The 14,466-nt window shown below is 38.2% G+C and overlaps 1 protein-coding gene across 1 annotated transcript; it reads left to right on the forward strand.

Moving 5' to 3' along the window:
• Positions 1-474, forward strand: LOC113291303 (uncharacterized mitochondrial protein AtMg00810-like). Its single transcript, XM_026540852.1, has one exon. It carries the CDS (start codon positions 1-3, stop codon positions 472-474), a length of 474 nt encoding a protein of 157 aa, XP_026396637.1.
• The last annotated feature ends 13,992 nt before the right edge of the window (positions 475-14,466 follow it).

The raw sequence follows: 14,466 nt of genomic DNA on the forward strand, positions 1-14,466 counted from the left end.
ATGGACGATGCAAAACCAGTTGCTACTCCCTTGGTTGTGAACACTAAAATCAGCAGATTGGGTACGCAAAGATTTGAGGATCCAACTCTTTATCGAAGTGTCTGTGGAGCATTGCAGTATCTACATCTCACTCGTCCTGATATTGCTTTTGCAGTAAACAAAGTGTGCCAGTTCATGCAAGACCCTTACATCGAGAATTGGGAGTTAATCAAACGCATACTCAGGTATCTCAAGCACACAGTTCAATATGGTTTAGTTTTTCAAATATCTTCAGATATCAGTCTTCATGCCTACTCTGACTCTGATTGGGCTGAGAGTCTCGATGATCACAGATCCACTAGTGGATACTGCATCTATTTTGGAAATAATCTTGTATCTTGGAGCGTAAGGAAACAGAAAACTGTTTCCAAGTCGAGCACTGAAGCAGAATATAGAGGCATAGCCATAGCAACTTTTGAACTAATATGGCTTTAATCATTGCTAAAAGAACTTGGTGTTGAAGTAAGAGCTCCGTCAATCTGGTGTAACAATTTAGGGGCTACATATCTCACAACCAATCCAGTTTTTCATGCTCGTATGAAGCACATAGAAATTGATTATCACTTTGTGCGTGAAAGAGTAGCAAACAAGCAACTTCTGGTACGGTTCATCTCGACTAAAGATCAAGTAGCTGATATCTTCACTAAGGGTTTGTCAGTACCAAGGTTTTTTTTTATCTCAGGAACAAGTTGAACATTCAACAATTCATGTTCAACTTGAGGGAGGATGTCAAGGATACAACTATTCGCACTCATTCAAAGCCGTAACTACAGCTGTATCGTTCCAATCTATAGCTGCCAAATTATGTCGACATTCTAATGTCTTTCAATCATGATTTTTGGTATACAAAACTTGTAATATCTTCTGTAATAATAGCCGTATATGGCTCTATATATTGAATGAGAATCCACAATATCATATGTGGAACATTTCACCAAACTATCGTGTTCTGTCTCATTGTAGGCGCCGACAACAAATGGGTATTATGCAAATGCAGAGGCATAGGTGTGGGCATTGGTAGCTCATAGTTACTATTTGTCGAGGCATCAAGGTCGGAGTCCGCATTGGTAACATTTGATTGCTATGCATTCCCATGGTTCTACCAATGAATTGGGTGCCTGAAAGTTGAACAGTAAATAGATAAATAAAAATTACACATGTATATCGTACGTCAAAGGTTTTATGCAACTGTAGCTTAGTGATATCGTTGGATATGTTGTAATTTAATAAAATTATTTGTAGAAAACTAATGAATGAACATAACACCACATCATGGTAATAATTTCCATCTAGCCAATGAACAACTAAATAATTAAAAGATTGAACAGTCAGTTAATAATACCTGTAGGATGTTGAGCACTAGAAGCAACCACAAACTCATTGCTTTGAGGATCTAAAACTGTATGTCGAGGTCATTTTTATTTCACAGATGTTGCCAAAGCACTCTTTAGCCTAGCAGAAGTGGCACCGATTGTCTTTTCTTTTATTTTTATCCCATTCACTTGACAGGCGTTGCCATGAACAACAATAATAGCAGTTAAAATGATCATCAAATTATGTATGTTTTATTCATCATTAATGGAACTCAAAGTTCTTTATTACATAGAAGATAAAATGCTATTACAAAGAGTTATTTGCACTGAAGTTAAGTTATAGAAAGTTCTTCAGCTAAAATCACCAACACAAGCACGTGAAATAGAAGCGTGTAAGTCCAGCTAGGAACAACCTGGCATGAGCTGTACATCCTTATCCTGCACTTCTTTATTCATCTTAACCTGCACCATATCATGTGCTAGAATATCCTGATCCTGTAGAACACTTGATGTGTCAATATCCCCCTTCAAGCACAAAGGAGCTGCAATGACTTTGAGCTTGGATCTGATATCAACAAATCTTGGTACATGAAGAGGCTTAGTAAAAATATCTGCCAGTTGATCCAAAGTATTAACATGGAAGACATCCAAAGCCTTAGACTGAACTAGCTCTCTGATAAAATGATAGTCTAAATGAACATACTTCATTTTATAGTGTTGAACTGGATTAAAAGCTAGAGAGAGAGAACTTATATTGTCACAGCCAAGTCCAGGTATACCAGATACTGGAAAGGGTAAGTCCTGCAGAATAAAACAAATCCACACAATCTCTGCTACACTGTGAGAAGGAGTTCTATACTCAGCCTCTGTGCTTGATCTAGTAACCTTGGATTGCTTTTTAGAAGACCAAGAAACCACATTGGATCCCAAAAATACACGATACCTTCCTGTAGACTTTCTATCATCAACATTACCAGCCCAATCGGCATCTGAGAATCCTAATAAGAATGAAGGACCCTTAGTAAACTCCATGCAAAATGTAGAGTACCCATAATGTACCTGAGAATTCTTTTGGCTGCATTCAGATGTGGAACTCTAAGATGCTGCATGTGCTGACAAACCAGATTTACAGCATAATAAATCTAAGGCCTTGTCCATGTTAGATAGTGAAGAGAACCTACTAAGGACCTGTATTCAGATGGATCAACAAGTAACTCACCAACATCTTTTGACAATTTGTCAAAAACTGCCAATGGAGTTTGACAGGCCTTTGCAGCCTCCATATGAAATCTTCTGAGCAGGTCCACAACATATTTTGTCAGAGAAAGGAACAAAGTAGAAGAATCCCTTTTCATCCCAAAACCCAAGAAATAATGCAAATCTCCAAGATCCTTGATTGGGAACTGAGCTTGAAGTTGATAAATTATGAATTGAAGAAATTCAGGTGAAGAGCCAGTAAGAAGAATGTCATCAACATGAATGAGTGCTACTGTTAATTGAGAACCTTGTTGATGAACAAATAATGAAGTATAAGCTTTAGAATTAACAAAGTTTAGAGAAATAAGAGTTGTACTTAACTTCTCATACCAAGCTCTGGGAGCTTATTTCAAGCCATAAATTGCCTTGTGTAATAAACATACATGACGTGGCTTGTCAGGATCAATGAATCCAGGAGGTTGTGACATATATACAGTTTCCTTGAGATCTCAATGTAAGAAAGCATTGCTGACATCCAGTTGATGAATTTTCCAATCATATTGAACTGCCATGGACAAAATAATTCTGATTGGTGTAGGTCTAGCAACATGACTGAATGTCTCCTCAAAGTCTAAGCCTTGTTGTTGATGATATCCCTTTGCTACAAGTCTAGCCTTATGTTTATCAATTGTACCATATGCTTTATATTTAACTCTGAATACCCATTTGCAACTTACTACATGTTGATCTGTTAGAGGATCGACAAGTGACCATGTGTTAGCTTGCTGTAATGCAGTAAACTCATTTGCAAAAGCAACTCTCCACACTTTTTGTTTATGAGCAATAGTAATGCATGAAGGAACTGTTGCAGTATTAACTAAAAGTGCAAGTTGCAATGGATGTTTTGTGGCAAAATATGATTTTGGTGTTCTGATTCCATTTTTACCCCAAGTAGTCATGAAATGAGCATTCTTAGTGACAGGAAAAGATGGAGTTAAAGATTGAGGCTTAGCTGGGATTGGAACAGGAGTGACAACTGAAGATTCTGGAGAACAAGACTTAGATGGATCTTTAAAAGGAAATGAGTTTTCATTGAAAGTTACATGTCTTGAAATATACACATGACCTGTAGATGAATCTAGACATCTATATCCTTTATGACTCAAGATGTATCCTATAAAGACACAATGAGCACTTCTAGGTTCTAGTTTGTTTGATGTATATGGTTTCAACCAAGGAAAACAAGAACACCCAAAAACCTTAAGAAAGTCATAATCTGGTTCCTTATAAAAAAAAGCTGTTCAAAAGGAGTGGCAAATTGAATAGCTCTTGTAGGAAGTCTATTTATAAGATGATTAGCTGTAATAAGTGCTTCTACCCAATATGTGAAAGGCAAACCAGATTGAAAGAGAAGAGTTCTTGTGACATCAAGTAAGTGCTTGTGTTTAGTTTCAGCAACACCATTTTGTTCTGGTGTATGAGAACATGTAATTTCATGAGTAATTCCTCTTTGAGCACATAATAGTTTAAGAAAATCATTAAGAAATTATCCTCAATTATCAGTTCTAATAGTAATGACAGAGAAGGATAAAAGATTTTCTATTCTAAGAACAAATGAGGTAAAAGCAAGATTGAAGTCATCCTTAGATCATAGTGGTAAGACCCAACAATATTTTGTGTAATCATCTATTATATTTGCATAGTATAAAGAGCATGATACAGAAGGTTCAGTACAAGGACCCCAAAGATCCATATGTAACAACTCCAGAGGTTGTGAACTAGTAGTGGAAGCAAGTTAGAAGGGTAATTTATGACTTCTACCAATTTACAATCCATACAAGTAAAAGTCTTGTTAACTACATTTTTAAGTTGTAGATGATTACAAATTTTCTGAAATGACTGAAATGAAGGATGACCAAATCTTCTATGAAGAAAAGTGTTGTCAATTATTGTGAATGATAAAGCAAATATGGCTGAGTTGAAGTTGATGGGATAAAGACCATTTTTATGTGGTCCTTGGAAGAGAATCTTCCCAGATGTCATGTCCTTCACAGAAAAACCATGTGAATCAAGAGTTATTGAACAATCATTGTCAGATGTGAACTTATGAACAAAGAGAAGGTTATGTGAGGAATTTGGAACAACTAGAATGTCACTAAGACTGAAAGAACGCTCATGCACATGTTTACTAGTGGAACCAATGTGAGTTATAGGCATACCTTCACCATTAGCAGTTTTGATAACCTTAGTGCCATCATAATGTGATTTCTTGCAAGCCATTTGATGTAGAAGCTATGTGTGAATTGGCACCACTGTCTGCAATCCATTCATCTGAGTCAAAAATGTCAGTTGCAGCTAGCATTGTATTTAAATTTGCTGGAGGTTGTCTGCCTTTGTAAGTAAAGTTGAGCCTATGAGTGCAAACATCAGCAGTGTGACCTTTAATGATGCAGATTTGACAAACAGGTTCATCAGGTTCTGGTGGTGAATAACCTCTACCATATGAGGTCCTTGTAAACATTGCAGGGTTTGGATAACGGTCATAAGATCCTCTGCCTCTATAACCACCTCCTCTATGATTGTAAGATCCTCTAAAAGCTCCTCCACCTCTTTGTGAGTTTGCTAAGAATGCTTTAGACTCAGCATCATGTTTAACTGCTTTGATTCTGTCACAAATGACAACTTCTTCACTGAGTAAGTTATTGTGTAACTCAACACATGTGACTGGTAGATTTCTATGCCTCATAGCAGTGGAAAACGGTATATAATCAGTATTCAAAGCTTTCAGAGTGACAACCACAAGTTCTTTGTCAGATATAACTTCTCCAGCAGCAACCAATTGATCTGATATTTTCTTGATATCATTAATCAACACATGAATTGACTAATTATCTTAAGCGAGAGAAAGTAACTTGGTGCGTAGCTGAATCGACGGTGTCGATGAAGCTTTAGCAAACTTGTTTTCAATACTTGACCAAAGTTGATGAGAAGAATTAGATCTGGAGAAGTAAGCAATTACTGTATCTCAAATGGTAGAATTGAGACACACAATGATAAATGAGTCTTCATCCATCCAATCAATATACTGTGGATTTTCAATTCCATTTTCTTGATTCCGCCTTGTGGTGTATTGAACAACACATGGAAAAAAACCATCTAAGTACCTCATTAGTTTATATTTTTGAATAACTGGTTGAAGAAGATTCTTCCAAATAATGAAATTATCTTCTTTGAGTTTTAAGGTTACAAAGTGAGTAAGATGATGTAGAGGAACTCAAGAAAAATAATTTGCAGTTGGATTCTCCATTGAAGAGAAAGACTAGGTTGTAAATATGCTTGAAATGAACCAGTGTCCAATAACTATTTTTCTGAATCTTAGATAATTTTGTTAATCTACTATTTGGTAGATTCATGGAAACCGGTATTGTTAAAACTCCAATTTCTCACCCTCCGCAAAAATACTATTTTACGCTTCGGAGCCGGATTAAAAAATACAACCGCAAAATTACAGTATCGGCAAGATAGTGAAAAGATAAGAAAGCAAGAAACATTATTCATTACCCACCAACACCCCACTCCATACCACTTACCAACACATTACTCAGGGAGAAAATTGAAATCGTTATATTTTCTCCCACCTTTTGATTTTAAATCAAATACCAAAAAGAAGGAAAAAATACCCTTTCAAAAGAGAAACAAAAGTTTTTCTAAAAATTCTCCTAATCACACCCGTTGCCAAAATGAGAAGGGAAATAAAAAGAGAAAAATATTATTTCTTTTCTCAACTCTATCACTGCCAACCCATTCCCCCTTTGGTGCATTCTCCATTTCAAATCCAAAAATATTATCAAAATCCCACAAAAATCTTCACTTTTATTACCATTTTGGTTTGTCCTCCTCTAAATCGAAACTAAAAGGCTATAAATAAGGGAAGAAGAGAAGGAAGATCATCGAAAAAACACCAACAACACATAGCATCTTCATAGAGAACATATTCTCTTCGCATTCAGAGTTGTAACAAAAAAACAAAGCAAGCAAAGAAATGAGTACGAAGGAGACAAAACGAAAGGAATCTAATTCCTCTTTTTGATCACCCACTATACGTACCTTCACTTCAATTCTATATATGTATCTTAAGTTTGAGACATTAATTGATTCGAACATTAATTAATGTTTTAGACGTATTATTCATCCATCTAAATTCTAAAAATGTATGGTCTAATTAATATTAGTATTGTCTTTAAGTTCTTAAAATATTAGCATTAAATTGCCGGTACTTTAATTATTTTTAACATACTTGAAGGAGCAAGAAATCACGGCAAGAATTTTATCAAGTTTTAATATCCTATTCTAGGTATAATAATTTTATCCCTTTGGTATATCATATAGTCATGTGGGAACGGGATGATTTTCCATCTTATAGTAATACCGCGACTATTTTTGTTACGTTAGGACTTGCGATTAATTATTAATTTTCTAAGTGGGATAGATCAAAGTGTGGGTATAAAGCGGAATTCCCCCCACATTAAACCCATTTTCAAAAATAGTAATTGACACATTAACCTCCGATTTTGTTGAGTTAATCTACAGGTTAGTTATTTAATTTCGAAATTTCATCCAAATTTCGAATTTGAGCGTGGAGTTAATTTAGATCTAAATTACGGATCTATGATTAAATTAAATCATTCATCAAAATCATATCATACATCGATTTGTCTTCAAATCCTTGTAAATTACCGGATTAAATTTGGTATTAAACCAATTATAAATTTACTCCAAGAATTGCCCATAATTTTAAATATGTAAGCCTATAGTCAAAGTAAAGTATCAGGCGACATCTTTTTATGTTTAAAATTGGTCATAAATTCTTTGCCATCACATGGAGTTGCTCTAAAAATTCCAGCAATCAAATCTATCGTCGACCTAGACTATAGATGATCTTTATCATGTTTAGGATCGTTATTAATCCTTTACTATCAGATTGATTTGGAATCGAACTAGACTTTAAAATATTAAGAGTTGACCTAAACTCTTGACTTTAAATCCATAATCATAGCTTCATCAAGCTTTCAAATAAGCCTCTGTTTTACATAACTTAAACACAAAGATCAAGTCTTAGTACCAATAAATTTTGGTATCATAATCTTGCATATGTAAGTTTTGGTAAAATAAATTATAAACATTTTTCCCTTTAATCATTTAATAGAGGCCAATCTTACGATTGGACGATTGATGGGTGCCTAACACCTTCCCATCTCGTACTAGAATCTCCTTACCCAGACTCTCTGATAGCAGACCATAAACATGTAAGTCATAACTAGATTTTGTTTTCCCGAAAGAATTCAAACTAGTTAAAAGGGTCCCGACTCCCCTTAGTCAGGTGGCGACTTCAAAAGATCTCTCTATTTTTTGCAGAGTTAGCTCTCTTACTAACGAACTAGTAAAAAGATATCTCCGTCCAACTTGCGCGATAAAACATTCACGAACGGCTGCGCACATAGGATTCACCCCTATAGTAACCAGGGATCGTAAAAAACCCCGGCTGTAGGCCCGTGCTGGACCTCGATTTCTACAGTGACGACTTCACTGGGGATAGAAAGAGATTCGACTTAAAAAATGATTATGTGGAAATGTTTTATAATTTAATTTTTTGTTATACTGATCACCAAAACAAGCTTTGTGATTTCAATTATAACGGAGAAAGGAACTTTCGTTCCCAGTTGGAAGAAAAAGGGAGGAAGACTAGTCAAGATGGATGATTCACACCCGGGAAAGGGGAAACTAGCAATCCTGACATTCTTACCTCAAAGATAGAACAAATAATTGAAGAAAAACTCGCAAAATTCCTTGAGAAGCTCGAAGATGATACCAAAAGAAACCTCAACGAAAAGGGTTATATGATTCTCATCAACAAACAAATAGTTCTGGACCCGAAGACAATCCTCCATCGCATAAAGAACAAAACAAAAATGGGGAATCCGGAAATCCAGGCGACGGTAATGAAAATCCAACGCCAAGCAAAGAGCACTTGGAATTTGAATATTTCAAAGAGCACGTGATGAAAAGACTGTCGATAATTGAAGATATCATCGGCGTGGAGGGAGAAGTATGGTACACTCCACCGAAAGGAGACCTTATTGAAGGTTTCAAGTTTCCCAAGATGGAAAAATACAATGGTCGGGGGCCTACAGGGTCTCACATCAAGCTGTACCTCAAGTACCTAAATCCCCAAGGATTAAGCGATGACTTGCTATTAAATTTGTTCCATCAAAGTCTGACTGGACTAGCTGTTGATTGGTATGAACACGTGGAAAAATCAAACATATCAACATGGCCAATTATGATTAATTCGTTTGTCAAACATTTCGCTAAGAGTATAGATCATATTATAGCCTTACGCCAGCTTGAGTCCCTCCGACAAGGGGCAAATGAAGGGTTCACCGACTGGAGGAGTCGATGGGACAATAAAGTGTTCGAGATGTTCGAACGCCCATCCGAAAAAGCACCAATAAAAATGCTAATGAAAAATCTTTCAATGTCTTACAGGGTACTCCTCAGCATGTCCGCACCCGAAAATCTTCTCGATTTTCGAAGAAAGGGAGCTAGCATTGAGGATGCCATGAGGGACGGCGCATACTCCGGATTTCTTATGCGGAAAAACTCAGCAAAGAATAAGGAGGTCAACTATGTGAATCCAACCCTCTCCATACCTACTTACATTAGGGATGCATGGAAAGCACCAATGACCGAGACGTTTCGTCAAGACAAGGGTCAATAATACGTCGAGAAAAGATAGAGCAGAAATCGGGTATTCTCTGAACTAGATGGAGATATCAGTGATTTCCTTCCCATGTTAGTTAAAGAGAAATTGATTCAACTTCGAGATCCTAAACCCGTACCCAACCCCAAACCTCGGGGTTATGACGAATCAAAGATGTGCAATTACCATCAGAGTGCGGGGCACGATACCAATTCATGTTTTGTACTGAAACATCTTATCCAGGATTTACTGGATGATGGTAAGATAGTCATCGAAGGGGCCAAAGCAACCCAATATCCTGCAAAATCCTCTTCCAACGCATCAGGGAAATCAACGAATCAATTTCATTGAAGTCGACGGAGGCGAACCACGTCAACCATCCCTAATAATGGACCGTACGACAAATGGGCAGGCCCAAACAAATGAAGATACTAGGGTCAATGCTGAGAACAATAAAGAATCAGCAAAAAGCACACCAGACGCCAACATCCGCAAGGTAAATCGAAAACTATTTTTCACCATTGCAGGAAGCGGGAAAGTCGTTTACTCGGAACGAATGCCGGAAAAATTTGAAGAAGTGCAGCACCAAACAAGGGGAGGAAGATAGTTCAAGCCTCCCAACTAGCGGACTGAAAAACCAGGTGTCCTGGCTAGGGGAAACCCAATTCGGATGAGGACGAGCAATCCAGATGAGGTGATAAAAGAGGATAACTTGCTCATTGAGCAGTTGCGAAGAACAAAGGCAGATATCTCTATTTGGGGATTGTTAGAGGCATTAACCAGTCACCGCCAGGATCTACAAGAGGCATTAAGTTTGATGCATGTTCCCACATGAATCACTCCTAGCAAACTAGTACACATGATCGACCAAGCCGCAAGACCAGGTGCAATTACTTTGACAGATGACGATTTACCGCCGGAGGAAGAAACCACAACAAAGGGCTTTACATTACCATTGGTTGGGAAAATATGATCATAACTTCTGTCTTCATGGACAACGGTACTGGTGTTAATATATGCACATTAAAGGCGGCTAAAAAAATGGGGATCGACATGATCCGTATTACTAAAGTTGATGAATCAGCCTTGACGGTCAGGGCATTTAACAATGGTAAGCAGGTGGGAATTGGTGAGCTCACCATAAAAATATGGGTTGGGTCACTAAAAACCTATGCTACCTTCCTTGTAATGAACATTGCTGCAAGTTTCAACCTCCTTCTAGGGAGTCCATGAATGCACAACAACGGAATTGGCGCGTCTTCCCTTCACCAGAAAACGAGATTTTGGATGGGAAACAAACTAATCACTGTACACGGAGATGATGGGAGGATGAAATAAGGTCCATCAGGTCTTTGTGAACATGGTCCCAGAAATACATAACTACGCTATCGAAAACCGGCACGAAAGCGAAGCTGAATCATCAAGCGTCCGCGCATGTACGGGTCAATTCAAATATCGGAACCGAAATGTTCCGAAAATGCTCCAGAAAAGTAAGTTCTTTCCGTGAATGGGGCTTGGGATCCGACAACAATGGCCCATACAACCAATAACGATACCTGGGAGAAAGGCATTTGATACAGAAGGCCTGGGATATCCGTCAACCCATCAAAATTCTACAACATTCAGGAAAATACAAGAGGATCAAGGGATTGATTGGAACTGTCAGCCGTCCTTCCAAAAGTGGTTCGTTCGTAAGGGAGAATAAAAGGATCCAGCACCAAACACTCTGTCGAAGATTGCACCTATAGTAACAAAATGAAGTTCTGGCAAAGGAAAAGAAGCCGAAAAACCTGTTTACGAAGGGGCAAGTCAGCTTTTTTCTCCGTCTCCTATTAACAATGCAGGCGAATCCAGGAGGCATAAAAGGGAGGATGAACGAGAAATAGAAGTTCCTGAACAAAAAGAGAGTACGACAAGCTCAACCCATGAAACTGAAGGAACAATCCAGGAATGTATGGTTACTACATGCTTAGGCTTGCGATTTCCTAGAAGGAAACATTTTCCTATATATAACGGCAAGGGCTCTCCGATCAAGAACCTCAAATCATTCATGTGGTACATGAAACCGTTGAAATGTGCGAAGATCATCTCAAACAATATTTCGGCCAAAGCTTGACCGGTAGTGCATTGGTATGGTATTCAACCAACGACCACGGCCGACAACGATCAATGCCTTCATCGACTATTTTACCGAGATTCGCCCAAAAATGATCAATCAAAACCTGGAACAGTACCTTGAAGAACAAAGAGAAACATTCTGGAGGATCAACGCAAGAAGGATGGAGAAACGATCTGATAGAAGCATCTGCATGATAATTCCCAATGAAGATGCAAATGACATCGGAACTTCCTCCGACCTGGTAAGAACGGATGATGAGGGTCCACAACTGACGAAGGATGAACCGCAAGAATCCTCGTGGGCCCCGGAGGACGGTATTTGTATGTTTAATGCACCTTTATTTTTAAAGAAAAGTCCAAAAAAATCAGAAAAATTTGAAAAACAAAAAAATGTAGAAAGTGTAATATCAGAAATAAAAGAGTGTGAAAACCAATATGAAGTCTTGTATTTGGAAGATGACATTGCAGGAAATTTCGAATATGAGGATGAAGAAATGATAACCTGCCTAAAGGACGTTCCAAAAGAGATCCAAAACAGCGTCGAAAAACATGAAAAAGAGCCAGAATTCATGGAAGAAGAAACAATCAACTTGAGAATGGAATAATAACCACGAAATGTCAAGATTGGGACAACATTGTCCACTGAAGAAAGGAAAGAGATGATCGAGCTACTCACTGAGTTCGAGGACGTCTTTGCCTGGTCATACGAAGACATGACTGGTTTGGACATGGTGGTTCATTGTCTGCCAACTTATCCTCATGTAAAGTCGGTCAAACAAAAACTCAGGAGGCTAAATTCAGAATGGACCTTAAAAGTCAAAGAAGAAGTGGAGAAGCATCTCAACGCGGGATTTCTCAAAGCAATCACTTATACTGAATGGATGGCTAACATTGTACCTGTTCCGAAGAAAGATGGAAAGGTAAGGATGTGTATTGATTACCGCAACTTGAACAAACAAAGTCCAAAAGATGATTTCCCGTTACCAGCATATTGATATCTTGGTCAACAACGCCTCGTGACAAGGAAGCCTTTCGTTCATGGATGGTTTCTCCGGATATAATCAAATCAGAATGACATAAGAAGATATGATCAAAACATCCTTCATCACCCCATGGGGAATATTTTGTTACGTAGTTATGCCTTTCAGATTGAAGAATGCTGGAGCCACATACCAACGAGCCATGATGACCATTTTCCATGATATGATGCACAAGGAGATAGAGAGTTATGTCGACGACATGGTGGCAAAATCTGCGCATAGCAAAGATCATGTAAGTGTTCTAAGAAAGGTTTTTCAACGTCTTCGAAAATTTCAGCTTAATCTCAATCCCAACAAGTGCTTGTTCGGCGCCAAGTCTGGGAAATTTCTAGGATTCGTCGTCAGCAACAGAGGAATTGAATGCGACCCATCAAAGGCTAAATCTATCATCGAGATGTCTCCACCAATAACATAAAAGGAAATCAGGGGATTTTTGGGTCGACTACAATACATAAGTCGGTTCATAAATCAACTCGCTCCCATATGCGATCCAATATTCAAGCTGCTAAGGAAGAATGTACCAACCGAGTGGAATCATTAATGTCAAGAAGCATTTGAAAATGTCCAGGAATATTTGACAAGTCCACCAGTACTTGTTTCCTCTACACCGGGTGTTCCATTGATTCTATATCTCTCAGTCACAGATACCTCTATGGGATCCATGTTGGGGCAATACCATGAAGTCAGCGGCAAGGAAAGAGCTATATACTACAACAACAAACTCTTTCAGGGTACGAGTCAAAATACACCATGTTAGAAAAGACATGCTTGGCACTTGTCTGGGCGACCCAACGTCTTCGACATTACATTATGTCTCATGAGATTCAGCTACTATCAAGGATGAATCCTATAAAATACTTGTTCGAGAAGCCCGTATTTTCCGTAAGAACGAAAAAATGACAGATGTTGCTCTCCGAGTTCGATATCACATACATCACACAGAAATACGTCAAAGGAAGAGCAATTGCTGATCACCTAGCATCACATCCTCTCCTCGACAACACTGAGCTAAAGATTGAGTTCCCAGATGAATGGGTGATGTATGCTGATGTATATGAAGATAAGCCATGGAAGATGTATTTTGATGGAGCCCACAACAAACAAGGAAGGGGTGTAGGGGCATTGCATGCTAGAGTCACCGAAAGGTATCCATACTCCTATTGTTATCAGGCTGTGTTTTCCATGCTCTAACAATGTTGCAGAATATGAAGCCTGCATAGCTGGACTGAAATCTGCTATCGAAATCAATGTAAAAATCATCATAGTGTATGGAGATTCATTTTTGATCATCAAGCAAATCCAAAAGGAGTGGAGGGTCACGAACAATTATCCCAATAACATACATATCTTGAGGATCTCACCAAGCAATTTGATCACATTGAATTCCACCACATCTACAGAAACAAAAATTATGTTGCTAATGCTCTTGCCGTTTTAGCTTCTTGGCTTGAAGTCCCCGAAGGAATGATGGTGAAACCCATCGAAATAAGCCGAAGAGATGAACCTGCCTTCTGTTATGCCATTCAAGTCTCCACTAAACAATTGTACGATGCTCCTTGGTTTGTTGATATTCAGAGGTACCTCGAAGATCAATCTTATCTAGAAGATTCAACAAAACAACAAAGGAGGTACATCCGAAGAATGACATGTCAGTACACCATATTTGCAAATATTCTTTACAAAGTGTCAAGAGAAGGAAATTTGTTGCGATGTGTGAACGAACATGAAGTGAGAAAGATCCTGGAGAAAGTACACAGTGGTGAGTATGGTCCTCACATGAATGCACGCATGATGAGTAAGGAGATAGATCGTCTGGGATACTACTGGACAATGATGATGTCAGATTGATGCAACTTTGTCATGAGGTGTCACCAATGTCAGATACATGGGAACCTTATGCATGTACCTCCTTCTCAACTTCATACTCTATCATCTCCATGGCCATTTTCCACCTGGGGAATCGATCTTATAGGTAAAATCAATCCATCTTCCGACGACC

The sequence above is a fragment of the Papaver somniferum genome, chromosome 6 (genome assembly GCF_003573695.1).
Source record: "Papaver somniferum cultivar HN1 chromosome 6, ASM357369v1, whole genome shotgun sequence".
Classification (NCBI taxonomy): Eukaryota; Viridiplantae; Streptophyta; class Magnoliopsida; order Ranunculales; family Papaveraceae; genus Papaver; species Papaver somniferum.

Coding starts and splice junctions, on each gene's coding strand:
- LOC113291303 (XM_026540852.1), top strand. CDS start 1: ATGGACGATGCAAAACCAGTTGCTACTCCCTTGGTTGTGAACACTAAA.